This window comes from Herpailurus yagouaroundi, unplaced genomic scaffold (genome assembly GCF_014898765.1).
Source record: "Herpailurus yagouaroundi ecotype Mexico unplaced genomic scaffold, PumYag 160, whole genome shotgun sequence".
In the NCBI taxonomy this organism is placed as follows: Eukaryota; Metazoa; Chordata; class Mammalia; order Carnivora; family Felidae; genus Herpailurus; species Herpailurus yagouaroundi.
The window spans coordinates 50,751,330-50,767,429 of record NW_024412401.1 but is presented as its reverse complement, the minus strand read 5'-3'; the positions used below and the strand labels follow the sequence as shown (position 1 = coordinate 50,767,429).

General features: G+C 59.2%; 2 protein-coding genes across 15 annotated transcripts in view; one reads left to right on the top strand and one right to left on the bottom strand.

Annotated features, from left to right (window-relative positions):
• The window catches only part of DYNC2I2 (dynein 2 intermediate chain 2), a 20,485-nt gene extending 17,747 nt beyond the window's left edge, over positions 1-2,738 (top strand). For 2 of the 5 annotated variants that reach the window (XM_040482544.1, XM_040482543.1), the window contains 5 exons: positions 571-680; positions 1,161-1,328; positions 1,533-1,765; positions 2,048-2,205; positions 2,406-2,738. In XM_040482544.1, coding sequence (XP_040338478.1) covers positions 571-680; positions 1,161-1,328; positions 1,533-1,765; positions 2,048-2,205; positions 2,406-2,644 — 908 coding nt within the window. In that variant the 3' untranslated portion in view covers positions 2,645-2,738. The remainder of the gene's footprint in view (positions 1-570; positions 681-1,160; positions 1,329-1,532; positions 1,766-2,047; positions 2,206-2,405) is intronic. The other 3 variants (XM_040482546.1, XM_040482547.1, XM_040482548.1) reach the window with 3 other exon arrangements.
• Positions 2,739-2,755: 17 nt separating this feature from the next.
• The window catches only part of SPTAN1 (spectrin alpha, non-erythrocytic 1), a 61,209-nt gene continuing 47,864 nt past the window's right edge, over positions 2,756-16,100 (bottom strand). For 5 of the 10 annotated variants that reach the window (XM_040482535.1, XM_040482532.1, XM_040482533.1 and 2 more), the window contains 18 exons: positions 15,864-16,072; positions 15,052-15,172; positions 14,712-14,833; positions 14,216-14,348; positions 12,516-12,614; positions 10,419-10,578; positions 9,729-9,805; positions 8,964-9,173; positions 8,368-8,664; positions 7,834-7,946; positions 7,386-7,403; positions 6,103-6,165; positions 4,807-4,861; positions 4,208-4,404; positions 3,990-4,043; positions 3,763-3,909; positions 3,532-3,679; positions 2,756-3,221 (listed from right to left, as the gene is read on the bottom strand). In XM_040482535.1, coding sequence (XP_040338469.1) covers positions 3,096-3,221; positions 3,532-3,679; positions 3,763-3,909; positions 3,990-4,043; positions 4,208-4,404; positions 4,807-4,861; positions 6,103-6,165; positions 7,386-7,403; positions 7,834-7,946; positions 8,368-8,664; positions 8,964-9,173; positions 9,729-9,805; positions 10,419-10,578; positions 12,516-12,614; positions 14,216-14,348; positions 14,712-14,833; positions 15,052-15,172; positions 15,864-16,072 — 2,349 coding nt within the window. In that variant the 3' untranslated portion in view covers positions 2,756-3,095. The remainder of the gene's footprint in view (positions 3,222-3,531; positions 3,680-3,762; positions 3,910-3,989; positions 4,044-4,207; positions 4,405-4,806; positions 4,862-6,102; positions 6,166-7,385; positions 7,404-7,833; positions 7,947-8,367; positions 8,665-8,963; positions 9,174-9,728; positions 9,806-10,418; positions 10,579-12,515; positions 12,615-14,215; positions 14,349-14,711; positions 14,834-15,051; positions 15,173-15,863; positions 16,073-16,100) is intronic. The other 5 variants (XM_040482538.1, XM_040482539.1, XM_040482541.1 and 2 more) reach the window with 2 other exon arrangements.

Here is a 16,100-nt window from a genome sequence, read left to right as displayed (position 1 = left end):
TTTCAACGTTTATTTATTTTTTGGGACAGAGAGAGACAGAGCATGAATGGGGGAGGGGCAGAGAGAGAGGGAGACACAGAATCGGAAACAGGCTCCAGGCTCTGAGCCATCAGCCCAGAGCCTGACGCGGGGCTCGAACTCACGGACCGCGAGATCGTGACCTGGCTGAAGTCGGACGCTTAGCCGACTGCACCACCCAGGCGCCCCGAGTCCTCGCTGAGTCTTGATGGGGTGTGGGCCATGCAAGGGTGCAGCCTGGTCAGGACTCGAGGCAGGGCGACATGGGCACCCTCGGGGAGCCATGGGTGGTGACAGGAGCCACACGTGTTGGGAAAGGGGTTGTGCGGGAGGGCACGGCAGGGTGCCGGGCCTGGAGATCAGCCTGACAGTGGGTGGGTGGGGGCACAGCAGGCCGGAGTGGGGGGAGGGCAGGACTTTTCCTCCCCCCGGGCGACTCTGGGGAAGCGGTTCCCCGTCCTTGCACCCTGGGCGGGCGGGGCTGGTGCTGGGTTGGGGCACCAGCTTGTTGCGCGTGAGTCAGCTCTTGTCCGGGCGTGCTTGGTCCCGCAGGCGGGCTGTACAGTGGTGAGGTGCTGGTGTGGGACGTGAGCCATCCCGAGGACCCGCTGCTGTGGCGCACGGGCCTGACGGACGACACGCACACCGACCCTGTGTACCAGGTCAGAGCAGTGGGCCGCGGTGGGGGCGGGGAGGCACCTTCCCCTTCTCCCTGAGCTGAGCGCTGCTGTCGCTGGCCTGCTCCTTGAGGTGAAACGGAAGAGAGGGGGCCTGCTCGCACAGCCACAGCAGGTCACCAAGGAGTTGGCAGTTAGGGACAGAGGCCTTCGGCATTCTTTGCCATTCTTAGCTCCCGGGGCACGCCCAGGCCCTGGGCCATTCCCAGCTCCCCCGACTTCCGAGTGGCCCGTGTGGGGCTCCCAGCTATCCTGGCGTCTCAGGGAGGGAGCTCGGAACCCTCGGGTCTGCCCCCAGGTGTGTGAGGCGGTTCCGGGCCTCCCCCAGAATTCCCCCTTTGGTTTTCCCGCAAGAGAAGGGGTAGTCGGGGGATGAGGGTGACCGCCGGTCTTGCTGGGAAATGGGGGCAGCCTGGGGAGCAAGCAGCTCTTTCTTGACCTTGGTCCTGTACCCTGTTGTCCCAGGTGGTTTGGCTACCTGAGCCCCGGCACAGCCACCGCTTCCAGGTGCTGAGTGTGGCCACGGACGGGAAAGTGCTGCTCTGGCAGGGGGGCGGGGCGGGCCAGCTGCAGCTCACGGAGGGCTTCGCCCTGGTCGTGCAGCAGCTCCCGAGGAACACCAAGCTAAAGAAGGTACGTGGGGCCCCAGCTGCCGCCCCCGCCCGCCTGCCCACCGTAGGACCCCCGCAAGTGGGCCTTGGTGGGTGGCGGCAGGCGGCACGGGCAGCGGTGCTAGCAAACTGAGGTCCCGTGGCTCCCGCTCGCGTGACCGGGCTCTTGCGGGACTCTGACCAGATTCCCTTGGCTCTGTCTGCCCTGCCATTCATTTCTCCACAGCCTCCCCGGGGGGAGACCGAGGTGGGTGCTACGGCGGTGGCTTTCTCCGGCTTTGACCCCAGCCTCTTTGTTCTGGGCACGGAAGGTGGCTTCCCGCTCAAGTGTTCCCTGGCAGCAGAAGAGGCCGCTCTCACGCGGATGCCTAGCTCTGTGCCCTTGCGGGCCCCGGCACGGTTCACCTTCTGTCCCCATGGTGGTCCCATCTACTCTGTGAGCTGTTCCCCCTTCCACAGGTAGAGGAGGCCACAGGGCACCTGGCACAGGGAGGGTGAGGAAGCCCCATGGAGCGGCCTACAGGGCCTGTGGTCTGGCCCGGGCCCAGGTCTTCGCTATTTGAGCCCTCCTACCCGGCGCTCGGGTGGTTGGCTCCCGGGGATTGGCCCTTCTCTCCCTAAGGGGATTCCCAGTTTGGGGGTCCACGGAGACTTTTCAGGAACGTGACAGCCCAGGGGGAGTTGGGCAGGACACCCGGTACTCATCCCCTTGCCTGGCTCTCTGCCCTTCATCCTGTCCAGGAATCTCTTCCTGAGTGCGGGGACCGACGGCCACATCCACCTGTACTCCATGTTGCAGGCCCAGCCCCTGGCCTCCCTGCAGCTGTCCCACAAGTACCTGTTTGCCGTGCGCTGGTCCCCAGTGCGCCCCTTGGTGTTTGCGGCTGCTTCCGGGGAAGGTAGGAAATAGGACGATAGGCTCAGATCCATTTAAGTGATACGGGCCCAGCACGTACTTGGAATTCTGAGCTGGGGAGAGGCAGCAGGTGGGGGAAGGTGGGCTAAACCAGGTAGACTTCTCTTGTGCCGTGAGTTTCTCTTCCTGGGTGCACAGGCCACTGTTCTGGGCCTCTTGTCCCATGGTTCTCTCTCCCTGCAGGTGATGTGCAGCTGTTTGATCTACAGAAAAGCTCCCAAAAACCCACAGTTTCAATCAAGCAAACCCAGGATGATAGCCCGGTCTACTGTCTTGAGTTTAATCGCCAACAGACTCAGCTCCTGGCTGCCGGTGACGCCAAGGGCACTGTAAAGGTGTGGCAGCTGAGCACCGAGTTCACTGAACAAGGACCCCGGGAGACAGAGGACCTGGAGCAGCTGGCAGCAGAGGTGGCCAACTGAGGACAACCGGGGTGGGGGTGGGGGTGGGGGGGGGGGGGGGGGGCCAGGACCAAGCTGCACCTGAGCTGAGCTCTGGAGTTCCGACAGAGGCCGAATGAAGACAACACGAGCTTCTGGGGGAGTCAAGTCATTTATTTGTCTTTCACATGAAAACAAAAGGGAGGGGAGAGAACAAGAGGGGATCTGGCCCGCCGCCGAGATTGCCGAGTCGGAATGGGGCAGCGGGCTTCACGAAGGGAATCTGGGTCCCCACGGCAACGGGGCAAGTGCGACTTGACCGGAAGCGGTTTATCGAAGCACCATTTTCTACTAAGTCTTCTCCCAGGCTAAGCGGACTTAAGCTCACATTGGAAAGTAACACTGGAATATTTTAAGAGCACAGAGAGGAGGTGTCATGCAGCAAGGCAACGGCAGGGCGGGCAGCGTGGGCCGGGCGGAGCAAGGAGCGGGATCAGTTCACGAAGAGCGAGCGGGTGAACTCCACGTAGTCGAAGGCGGTGGGGAGTTCGCGGCCCTTGCCATCCACGTAGGGCTTCATGTGGGAGACGCAGTAGTCGGCTTGTTCCCGAGTCAGGTTCTGGAGGGGAAGGGACCACACCTGTCAGTCCAGTCCGCTGACACCCGGGGGAGGTGCGGACATCGGGAATGTCCCTGCCCAGAGACCACAGCCACTTCTAAGAGCCGCTTCAGACAGGTCTGGAGCGAGTTTTACTGGTAAATGGGGATAAAATGCCTGCACCCAGAAGAAGAGGGCTCAAAAGGGAGGTTTGTTAACTTAGACTCATTCTGACCCTGACCCTGACCCTGACCCCGGGGCAATCTCAGGCTTTACTTTCCAAAGGAAACCTCAACCCTTGTCCCCAGGGTAGGGAAGCAGAGCCCCAGACCTGGTATAGTTCCTCCTTGGTCACATAAGGCTTTCCCTCGGAGCTCAGGGCCCGGAAGGCGCTCTCGATCTCCTCGCTGGATTTGACGTTCTCCGTCTCCCGGCTGATCATGAAAGCCATGTATTCTTGCAGGGAGACGTGGCCGTCCCTGGGGAGGAGCGAGTGCAGTGAGCAAGGGGGGGCACAGGAGCCGAAGACCGAGCTGCCTCCAGCACCATCCCTATAGCGCACCTGTTCGGATCCACAGTGTCTAGGATTGCCTCGAACTCGGGGTCTGGCTCCCCTTCCTCCACCATGGGCAGGTCATAACCCAGGGAGCGCAGGCAGGACTTGAACTCCTGGTGGTTCAGCCGGCCCGACTTGTCTTTGTCAAAGTGTCTGTAGTACAAATGGAGGACTGCTCAGCACCCAGGCTCCGGTGCTGAGCCCGCCTGCCCGGCAGGGGAGGCCATACTCACTTAAACATCATGCTGAATTCTTTGAGGGCCTCCTCAGTCACTCCTGTTGTGTTCCTAAAAGAACAGAATGGAGTTAAGGACCGGACCTTCCACCCCATTTGGTAGGTGGCGCGTTCTGCTCCATCCCCATAAAATGGTGGGCGGGGGGGGGGGGGGGGCGGCGGTCAGGTAGCTGAGACCCCCGCCTCCTCCCTTGCTGCCAGGCCTGGCTCAGGTACCTGGCCTGGATCTGCTGCTCCAGGTTGTGCTGCATGCGCATGCCCAGCTGGTCGAGCTGGTCCCACTGCTGGGCCAGGCCCACGGTGCTGTGCTCCGTGTACTTGTTGTCCAGGATCAGGGCCTCCTCCATGGCTGCCCCCAGGTCCTCAATCTTCTTGAGCTGACTTCTCATGGCTCGAATCTCCTGGTGCTTGCGCTAGAGAGGGGGAGGCAAAGGTGCAGGGGACAGGGGCTCTCAGCTTGGCGTCCAGGCCCAGGGGCCTGCTCAGCAGCCCTCCTGGCCTCACGCCCACAGGGCCGTGCGGAATGGCAACGGCAGGATGGTGTGAAGTGAAATCCAACAGCCTCCATTAAGGGAAGGACTTCAGTGTCGGTCACAAGCCAAGAAAACTATACACTGAGAACCAAAGGACTCTTTCAAGTAAGACACCCGGCGGCAACCCTCAAAGACAAATGACGGGGCTCGGGGCTGCTTTCTGCTAAGAGAAAAAGGGCACCTAACCAGCCTAGCTTCATGCCTGACTTGGAACCACATGGGCCTACTGGAGAAGGCTGCATAGAGGGTCTGAGCCTGGCCAGGAGCCGTAGGGGCACTTACTTTGGTAGCTTCCAGCTGGGATTCCAGGGTCCCCGATTCTTCCACCATGCAGGACCTAAACACAGAAGCACAGTGAAGCAGGAGGACCTGAATGGGAGCTTGAATTAACTATCCCCAGTTAACAGTACCTGCTATCTTGATTTTTTTCTTTTGGAATTTCTTTTAAGAACACGAAACGTGCTACTGGCAATCTTTTTCTAAGTGGCCCTGGGAGCCGTGGAGGGCAGGTAGTATTTCATCTGTTTCAGAGACTGCCAGCTGGTGCCCCAAGGTGTTGAGTCACCTGCCCAGGGCCAGCTGGTGGGCCAGGGCTAAGCCCCGCCCATCCTGCTCCCAGGCTAGGACCCTTTCTCATGTGGCTCCTCAGGCCCAGCCAGGCTGTGACATGGCACCTGACCCAAGCTAGGCCCTCAAGGGGCACCTTAGGAACTGCGTCGAAATCCCCTCAGGAGATGACAGAGGGGCTGCAGGCCTGACAGCCTCTGCAGTCACTGGGGAGAAAGCCACTCTGTGTGACCCTGCCTCCTGCTACCCAGGAGACCTTCAGGAGGAGGAGGCTGACAAAAGGAGAGCCACCCCCTAGAAATCCCTGGGGCCTCTTGCAGGTTCCTGAGGAGGGGAGCCACATTCTAGGTGTGACAGCAGTGGAGGAGATGCAGAGGACCCCTCAGACACGAAGGCGGGGTGCTAAGAGATCGTGACCAGATACGGGTTTTGAAAGGGATTCTAATTCTGCCCAAAGGGGAGAGGTGGCTGTGATCAGGCTCCATGACACAGGGCCAGAGGCTTCCAGGGCCAAGTTCTGAATAGCAGGGAGCAGGGAGCCTCCCATCTATCTGACATTACAGTGTGAGGTCACAGAAGGCCATCAGAGAACGAAGACAAGTTAGGGTTACGTGCGGGGACGAATCACACTGTGCGCATGTCCTTGGGGGGATTTTAGCCCAGCCTCCCCGGCACCCACGTGTGCCCCAACCTACCCTTTCAACACCCAGCGAGCCAGGCTTAGCTCTGAAATTTCCCCAAGTTCCTAGTGTTCGAGCAAGGCAAGGCACCGGGCTTCCTCCTACCCCAGCAGGTCAGACTCACAGTCACGCCATGTCCCCCAGAGAAAAGCAACACCCCCAGGACCCAGGGGCAGGAGGCTGGGTGCCGGTGCAGTGGGAGGAGGACAGACCCCTCCTTCCCAAGCGGCCGAGGGCGGTGGGTTAGTCAGAAAGCGGAGCCGCCTGGGGAAGTCAAGAGTGCATTGGTAAAACCACAGTGAGGTAAGAAGAGAAATAAGAGGAGAAAAACCTTCCAGACAGATCATCCCCAACTTCATACTGATAGACACGAATGACCCGACGATACGCTATGCTAGTCAAAGAAAAGAAACCAAATGAATACACCGAAGGCACGGGCAGGCAAGAGCAGACCGAGACAGACACGCGCCACAAGGCCCAAGCTGGCAGTGCACAGGCGGGGCAACCTGGCGCCCAGGCAGGGACCTGGTGGGGCTGCGCTGCCGGGGAGGACAGGCGGCCTCAGGGCAGCTCACACTGCGACCAAGCAAGACGGGACAGGGCTGGGGAGGAGCCACGTGGTAAGGGGAGCAACGGCACCCACGGAGACAAGACCAGATTGGCAGACACAGCCACAGGGCTGGGGAGGGGAGCGGATGTCAGGCAGCTAATCAACTCCAGCTAGAAGCTGCAACCCCTAAATCCTGACCCCCTCTGCCTCCAGCACGGGTAGCTGGGTCAGCTGGTACTGGACCTGTTTCTCCCATTACCATACTTACACACCCCAACTACCCGTCTGTAGAACCCCTGGAATGCTAGACTCAGCCACTGAGGTCCCCTCAACCCTGGCTTTACATGGGCCTGGGGGAGAATGCACAGGTGCTGGACCCAGGCAGAGGCTGAAGCCTCAAGGGGAGGCCCCTCCCAGTGCTGGGCGGGGCCACCCTGCTTCTCCCGGGGCTCCTCCCAAGCCCCGCCTCTCCACCTCCGGGAACCCAGGCACTTCTGCCTCCTCTGAAGGGGCAAATGATGCTATGCCCCTTCCCCTGGGAAAGCTGTGGTATGGGGCACTGGGGGAGGGGCCAGTGCACAGCTGGGAACTCACTGTACCAGCTGAAGCTCCTACTTCGTGACCATGACCCCCTAGGAGCTAAATCTGGTCCCACCGGACACAAGGGGAAAAGAGGCAGAAAAGAAGTCCAGTAAAATCCCAATGGCTGAACAAGCACTGGGATTCTCAGAGGCTTTGGACTCCAGCTCTGGCCCTCTGGCTTGGTCACACTCCCTCCCTGAGAGGGCCCTTGGAATCTGAACAGGAAGGTGGGAGTGGCTCCCCTCCCCAGACCGCAAGCTGTCAAGGACAGTGGGCTGTGAGGCAAGGCACGCACTCCTTGGAGGGGGACGGGGACAGAGGTGCGGCGAGGGCGGGACAGGGGAAGTGCAGCCCGCCTTGGGCAGCAAGGCCCATCCTGGGATCCTCTGCAAGCCAGGCCACAGGGGGGACAGAGGGCAGGGGACAAGCACAGGAGACACAACCACACCACGAGCCCGGAGAAGTAAGAAGACAATATTAACCCATCGAGGAGATACGTTCTGTGCAGATGGGATCCAAGCAGCCGCAAGACAAGGTGGTGTCCAGATAGCAGCAATCGGGAGGTGGGGGACAGAGAGAGACACAGGAAAGAAAAGAAAAACAAAAGCAAGAACATCAGTACCTACACCGCACACAACCCTGTATCGTGAGTCCCCGATGTGCTGCTTAGGACCGACGGCCCACCACGCACAGTCCCACCCAACCCAGGACACCCCACAACTCGATCTTTGGGAACTCCGCCCCCCCTCTGGCTGGAGCCGGCCCAGCATACACCCCTAACCCTTCCTCCCTTCCTCCCTCCCTCCCTCCCTTCCTCCCTCAGTCCCTCCCTCCCTTCCTTCCTGCCAGAGCGCCTCCGCCTCCGGGGTTGCCCACAGCGTGCCCTCCCCTCGAGCGGGGGACAGGGACGGGGAGCAGGGGCGACGGCACCTGGTCTCCTGGATCCACTGGTGGAATGCGTTGGCGTGCTGGGCGAACTCCTGCCGCAGCTTGTCGTTCTCCTCCTGCCGGCGCTGCTCCTTCTGCAGCTCCAGCTCCCGCTCCTAGGCCCAAGCGGAGGGGACGCCGTGTCACCGGTGCCCTCCTTCCGGGACTAGCTCCGGGGAGGGGTGGGGTGCCCTCGAGATGGACCAGAGGCCTCAGAATTTCAGTTTTCTGAAGCCGAGTATGACCAGAGACCGTTGCGCTGGGAGGCAGGGAGGACTGGATGTTGACCTCAACCCAAAGAGGAAGCTGGCGGACATCTAGGGAGCTCAGAACCCTCAGTTCCCTGGCTCCTCGGAACCCCCCCCCTCCCCGCCACCCCCACGAACTCCAGCAAGAGGTGAGGGGAAGGCACTGATGGTCGGCCTCGCATGGGCTGCTGGCCAGCACCTGCTCCAGCTTCTGGAAGTGAGACCGACCCGCCAGCCCCCCAAGCCCTCGAGCTTGGGCTGACGGCTCTGGGCGGGGCGGCAGCGGCACCTTGATGATCTTCTGCAGGTTCCTCCACGTCTCCTCCAGGGCCTCCATGGTGAACCACGTGTAGGGGTTGGAGGCCACGCGGAAGCTCTTGATCTGGCGGTCCAGCTCGGCCAGCTGGCTGAAGTCGGCCTGCGCAGAGCTGAGGGATGAGCGGAAGGCGTCGTGGGCCTCCCGCAAGGCTCTGATCTCCTCCAGGGAGTTGCAGCGCACGGGGTCGGTCAGATCCTCCTCGGCGTTTTCAAACCAGCTGTTGAAGGCAGATGCCTTTTTGGCGAAGGTCAGGAAGAGGTCTTCCACCTGGGAGCAGAGCAGCCCAGCTCAGCACGGCCTCGAGGCTGCACGAGCCACGCTGGGGCCGGAGGCTGGGAAAGGCAGGTGTGCTTCTGGGCCGTCCGGGTGGAGCCGGTGCCCCCGCTTCTCCAAAGACCTCCGACTTCCTCCCCTCACTGCACGTGAATGAGCAGCAGCCGCGGAGGCAAAGGTCCCCTTCTGCTAGGTTCAAGCCGACCCCAGGCCGCATGCAGAACGTCTGTGCGGCCGGCGGGCTTGCCCTGCGCGCCGGGCCGGCTGGGCTCCGCAGGGGCCCCGCCGCTTACCTTGCGGAAGTGACCCTGCGCCTCCAGCAGCTTCTTCTTCCGGGTGGCCGAGTTGGCCAGAAGCTGGCTCCATCTCTTCATGAGGGAGGCGTGTCGGGCCTCGATGGCCTTTGACTGAATGTGCTTGGCGGCCAGCAGCTGATCTTTGAGGGCAGTGATGTTGGCGATGCCCTCCTGCTGGAAGGCCTGCAGGCCGGCGTCAAAGGTTTCCTGGAACGAGGAGCTAACGGTAAGCCAATCTGTAGGGTTGGCAGGGACGCTGGAACCCACCCTTGCTGGGGGCCTCAGCGCAGCGGCACCAGAGCCTGTCTGGCCGGCCGCCCAAGCCAGACTGTCGGCCCAGAGTCCCCACCTTCTCCTGACAGCCTCCTGCCCCACAGGCAGATTGAGGTGTGGGGCTCCCTCTACGTGCCCCGCTCGCCCCACTACCTCCGCCCGGAACGAGCGCCTGCCTCCCCACCTGACTGCCTGCAGTTTACCCTTGGTGACCCAGCTGAGCCGCTCCCCTCTGGGAAGACCTTCCCCATCAGCCCTGGCTTTCTGGCACCCGAGTCAGACACCGCTGGGGTGTTAAGTCCACAGCACACCCTGCCGTCGGGCCGGAGCACGGATGCCTGGTCTGGAAGCTCCCGGAGGACCAGAACCGCACCCTGCTCACTGCTGAGCCCCAGGGGGTTTCTCAGTGAGAGCTGCAGAGCACCAGCGCCTGCAAGGACGCGCTATCTGCACACATTTCGGTCGGGCAACAAACGGGCCAAGACTGACCTGTTTGGTAAGGAGGGTCTGCACGGAAGACAGGTCGCGGCCATAATCGTCCGTCTTCAGGCTGTTCTCCTTCTCACCTGAGAAACCAAAAACGAGAAGTAGGCCAGCCTTCTTGGTACAGTGAGGTGAATTAAGAAAACTGAGGCACGCTGTCACCCTGTGGATGTTTAAATCCCAATAACGCTAACAGCGGTCTCTGACCCCACGTCAGCCGGTTCCCACCTCCCTGCAGCCAGGCCCGTTCTCTAGCCGGGCCGGGACGAGGTCCTTCCAGCTCACCCCGGATTGTGGTTCAATTGTCGCTTAAGTGACAGCAACCACCAGGGTCACACGGGTCCCAGAGTCTGGTCCCCTCTCGCCCAGGAGCCGGACTGCACCCTGGGCCCGGGCAGCTAGGGGACAGCACAGCTGTGTGTCTGCTGCCGTGCCATTTTGTTTGTGCTGTGACGCCTGTCACTCCCTCCTGGGCTAAGGGTTTTTGCTTTGTTAACCCTTGTGCTGACCCACGGCCCCCGCCCTCGGCCTCAGGACACGGTGTCTTCTCAGACACCCCTGCGATAGATCCGTTTCTTCTCTGGAGAGGAAAACCAACTGCTGAAGAAACACATGAGCTACGGCCCTGCAACAATCCTCCTGGCCAGGGAGGACGAGAAACCTGGGGCCAGGCTGGACGGGCCGGCGCTCACTCACCGATCCAGGACTCCACCACGTCAGCCTTCCAGTTGAACTGAAGGAAGGCCGAGTTCTCATCAAGCTTTGCCTTCCTCTGGGCAGCGGCTTTCTCCAAGTCTGACACCTTCCCGTTCAAGCCCTTCATCTTTGAAGAGATGTTCTCCTCATGGTGATTGTTCTAGGCCACGGAGAGAAGGCACAGCCTGGTCGGCCTCACCCCCGGCCGCAGCCACCACACCCGTACCCTCCCTGCCCGCGAAGGCCCCGCAGGCCGGTGAGGCGGGCCGTGCGCCCCGCTGCCCTCCTCCGGGGGGAGGTACAGCAGGGAAGGCTTCTCCACGGGCAACACGGACTAAAAGCCCTGAAAGGGGAATGCTGGCAATCCCACTCACAGGGAGGAGCTCTGAAGAGACACTGAGAACGTGCCGAAATGTCACAACGATGTATTTGTTCGTTTGGTTGTTTTTTTTTAAGTAAGGCTTCACACCCAGTGCAAAGCCTGAACTCGTGACCTTGAGATCAAGACGTAAGCTGAGACCAAGGGTTGAATGCTCAACCGACTGAGCCACCCCCTAACGAGGGAACCCCTCGTTAGCATTCTTGACAGCAAAAATGGAGAGAAAAAGCACAGATACTTCCAACTTACTACACATCCAAAAAAACGGCTACTACACACATGCAACAAAAACAACGTTCAGAGGGGCGCCCGGGGGGCCCCGTCGGTTCAGCATCGGACTCCAACTCGGGTCACGATCTCACAGTTCATGAGATCGAGTCCCGCGTCGGGCTCTGTGCTGACGGCTCGGAGCCTGGAGCCTGCTTCGGGTTCTGTGTCTTCCTCTCTCTCTGCCCCTCCCCTGCCTGCACACACTCTCTTTCTCTCTTAAAAATTAATATTAAAAAACAAATAAAAAACCCAACAGTTCAGAAAAAGCGGACACTGACAATTCTTGGGCCCCAAACACTCAGATTTAGTCTTGGATAAACTGCATTTGAAACCATACACAAGTCAGCATAAAACGTAGAGAGAAACTCAGGGAGGAAACAAAGACTGTTGCTGACAGCAAAGCACCGGGCTCCGCTGGAAGGCTGCAGAATATTCGCAGTCACGGCCCAGGCCACAAGAACAGAGAACACGCAGCAGGGCTGCGTGCGCGTGGAGATCGTCTGCAGGTCTCATCTCTGTTCATACGTGGTATGTTTCTGAAATCAGCTTTCCTGTTAGTTTATTGGCTCATAAGCGCAAGGGAGAAAAGCTCTGCAGTGAGCATGGACTTGAACATACTGCTACCTCCTACGGACCGGATCCCTAGTCTCAACCCCAGGCTTGGAGCAAATCCCGTGACGAGAAATCTTATCTACTTGTTGCGTTTGCAACAGGAAGCTACAGCCGTTAAAAGGTACTTGTCTCGTGGTACTGAACATCTGTCACCGCACCTAAGTGATCGTGTCACTAAGTCGCGACCAATGACAGCACCGCGCCTAGTCTGGAGCGCCAATACGCAAGTGACCTGACTTCACTGCTGGTGAGAAAGCCCAACACCCCTCCTGTCTGCCCTCCCTCAAGGGCTGCCGGACCGAAATAAACCTCGTGATTTTAACACATTTGTTTCTAAAACATCCTGGACGCAGCCAGGCTTCGCAGTGGGACGTACATCGATGGAACTGGACCTAACCTATCCAGGGGAGGCTGTACGTGTGGAGGAGTCAGGGAGGTGAGGCATGCAGACCTCACTGGTGATCGATCCTTCTGGTGGCTTTATTTTTCTTGCATTTTCTAGTACTTCTGTAAAGAGCTTGTACCTCCCAAGAAAAACCAAGAGAGCCGCTACGTGGGAATGCCAATGTCACAGAAAGACCATCAGGGATGCTTCTCTGCTTAACAAAGGCAGGGAATGTAAGTGCTGTAGAGTAACTTTACCAACTGGCTTCGGAAAGGGGGAGAACACCCGACCAATCATATAACCCTTCTCCTCTTTATGGAATACGGGAATGGAATTGCTACCAGTCTCTATGCAAAAACCTTTCTTGGGGGAATATTCCAGCAGATGGACTTTGTGCGGGCATGCATCCCTCGTGTGGAAAATGAACATTTTACAGGCAGGCCAGGCTCACCTTCTTAATGAGGTCTTGTCCGTTACTGCAGACGTCATTCACACGGTCCTTGTGCACGGTGAAGTCTGTCTCAAAAGCTTCATGTTTCTTTAGTAAGCCCTGGAGTGGAAGCAGGAAGGCCAGCTGCTGAGGGCCTGGCATGTGCCAGTACCGGGCAGGGGGCACAGAGCACAGAGCTGTAAGCCACCTGACCTCACATGCGTCCCAGTCTAGCTGGAGGCTGAGGACACAGGGACCGATGTTAACAGGTAATTATAAAGGTGGTAAAACCATGATGTAGCAAGTAACTGGCAGCGCAGGCTGAGCTTGAGAAGGGACGTCAGGGAAGGCCTTACTGAAGGGATTAACTCCTGCTAATCAACCACTACAGCGTCCCTCTTCCCCTTACAAGACCACACAGAAAGCACTAAACCCAACACAAGTTTAAGACACACCCAACCAAATGGGGACTCTCAGGCTAAGGTTTCCCCTGGGTTCAGCTCCTAAGCGACCTTTCCAAGTCTCCCTCCCTCGGTACAAGTGAAGGGGCGGAGACAGGGCTCTGCACGGGCCGGGACCGTGCAGAAGACAGACAAACCCTTTCCTCCGTCTAAACCACCCAAATAGGACGCCCCCTCTGAGAAGGTGGCTCGGGGCTACCCAGACTCTTGGGAACGCAAACTCTGTCTCCACGGCTGGTGGCCCAGATCCGGGAACTTCCGACCAGAACGTGTGGCTCCTCCCAGCAAGAGGGGAGGCGTTTATCCAGCCCGTGGCCCTGGCCTGCTTGCCACCATGTGGCGTGGATGGTGTCATGTGATGCCTGGGGCTAAGCCTCGAAGCTTCCACCTCTGCCACTTTGAATGCTGCCTGTGGCAGCTGGGCAAGGCAGCTGGAGGGAGGCGAAAGGAAGGGAACAGAGATGTGCCAGCCGCCAGGGACACTGTCGTGGTTCCTTGGCCCACAGCCCCCACCTTGGGGCTGTGTGAGGGGCCCCACTCGAAAGTGGTACAACCACAGATAACAAGCCGCTGCTGCCTGTATGACTGTGACACGGCCACAGCCACCCGTGTGCTCAGGGTGTGGGCTTGTGTGTCCCCTGAAAACAAGGGCGTCCTAATCCCTGGCACCTATGAACATGGAACTGAGGTCTCTGCAGATGCAGGTACAACCAAGTTCACAAGAGGTCACTGGGGCGGGACCTAATCTAGCAGGATTTGTGTCATTTAAGAGGGAAATTTGGGCACAGAGACAGCCGGAGAGAAAGCCAAGGGAAGACAGACACAGAAGGAAGAGCCACGTAGAACAAGCAGATTGCAATTCTACGGCCACGAGCCAGCCAGGAATGCCAGGGAGAAGCTAGAAGAGGCAGGAATGGGCCTCCCCTAAAAGTTTCAGAGAATGAGGTTCTGATGCACCTTGATTTCAGCCTTCCAGCCTCCAGAACCACAGGCCCATAGATTCCTGCTGCTGTACGCCCCAAGCTGAGGGCCCCAGGGGACCAATGGGCACCAATAACCCGTGGAAACGGGGCCCCCTGACCGGCCACGGGGCTCTGGTCACCAGGGCTGGCGGCCAGGGCAAATTTGTCCAGAGGGGCAGGGTCTCTCGCATGAGGTGGGAGGACTAAAACCAACCAGCGAGACCGTGACTGCTGGCCGAGAGCTCTCCCGGCGTGAACACAGCCACTGAACATAGCAGCAGGCGCCAGCTTCTCTGACCTGGATCGCAGCAAGAGTGTCTCCGTAATCCTCACTGGCTACCAGGGTCATTTTCTCATTGATCCAGGCTTCTTCCTCCTCCACATTGGCTACAAACTGCTGATACTCCAAGGACTCCTCCAGCCGCTGGCCTCTGATTACAGGAAACGGAAAACAATCAGCCATTGCCACTAACTTCAATTCTGATAGCTAACATCTGCTTACAAATATTCACACGTGCGGGACATAAATCGTTCCGTCAGGCCCTCTGCGTAACATGCAGCAGAGATACTGTTGTTCAAATGTGAAATTTGGGAACCACGTGCTGGGTTCAGATCCACATCAGGGGACGAGCTGAGCACAGGCCTGTCGGAAGGGGCTCTGAATGAGCCAGCTGTGGTACTTGCACACCCAAGGAAAAGGTCCAGGCGGTGGCAGGAGGGCCCAGAAGCTCTGAGCCCGGCCTTGCACGCTGCACCCACATGCGGGACGCGCGCGCCTTCCTCTGGCCGCTGACCTGGCTGCCGCCAGCTGCTTCAGCTCCTTCCAGTGCTCCACGAACTGGGCCAGACGCTGCTGAATCTCCTCCTTCCCAATGGTGTTGTCATCAGACAGCTTCTTCCCAGTGTCCAGGACACCCTGAAGGGCGAGAAGGATTAGATCAACAGCTATCATCTGCTTCTAGACGCATCCAGGAAAAACCTCAGCATCACATCCGCAACTTTCTTCCAGGTTTGGAACGAGGGGTCATAAACACCATAGGCCTCAGTGAAATGAACGAGAGCAAAAGATTTCTCTGCACGTCCCCAGGGCCCATGTAGTCCCCGCCACCGTCTCGGCCGGAAGAGGTCCCTCACCTGAATCGCAGGCTCGTGTGCAGCCAGTTCTGCCTCCAGCCGCTTGTGCTTCTTCCTCAGGTTCTGGACGCCTGTTAGGTCCCGGCCGTAGTCCTCGGAGCTCACCAGCAGCTTCTTCTCCCTGGACACAAACAGGCACTCTGCACCTCCCTGTCTTCAGCTGGACAGGTCGGTCGCGAGCTGTGAACCTACATACGCTACGATGTCCTCTGCCTACATTTACCCCTCTCTCCACAAAAATCCTTGCCAGCGTCCTGGGAGACGAAAGCCTCTACTTCCCAAACGAAGAGTGTCCACGTATGTATCTAGGAGCACCTACCCGGTGTCGCCCTGTCAATCCTACTTCACCAAGTGTGCACACATCACACGTAGAAATACATAAAGATACGGATGGAATTTTTTAAGGAAGCGAGAACAGGAGACAGGATTTTGTCCTTAAATAACGGTGTGTTTACATAAAGCTACAGCAACTTTGTGACAGGGTAGGAATGACAAACAAAATCCTTCCTTCAAGGACTGATCCTGCTGGGCGATCAGGCTGTCGTCTCCGGAGGGGCAGTGGCCAAGTTCCCCAGGGATCCCAGCGCAGCTGTGAGGTGCTGCCACCACCCAGAGGCCATGGATGACCCTGTCACAGCACACCTGGGTGCCAGGAGAGGCCCGGCACGTTCTGCCCCACTTCCCCGGAGAGGGTGAGACCTCGTGGCCAGGCGGTCCGGACACCTGCCCCGCCTGTGGCTCCCAGTGCCCGCCACCCGAGGCTCAGCGGGCGTCCCGGAGGACTCAGAATGGGAAGCCCCAGGGACACGTACTTGATCCAGGACTCCTCATCATCCATGTCCCGGAAGAACTGGTGCAGGCGATGGGATTCATTCAGTTTCGCTCGCCGGGAGGCCGCCATGCTCTTGATCTTCTGGAAACGACCGTTGATGGTGTCCCGCTTGTCCTTCACTTGGGACGTGTCGAAGGCGCTGCTGGTCATCAGGCTGTCTGCTTGGCTGTTCAGGTCCTTCAAGCGATCCTGGGGCAGGGGACACAGCAGGAGGAGT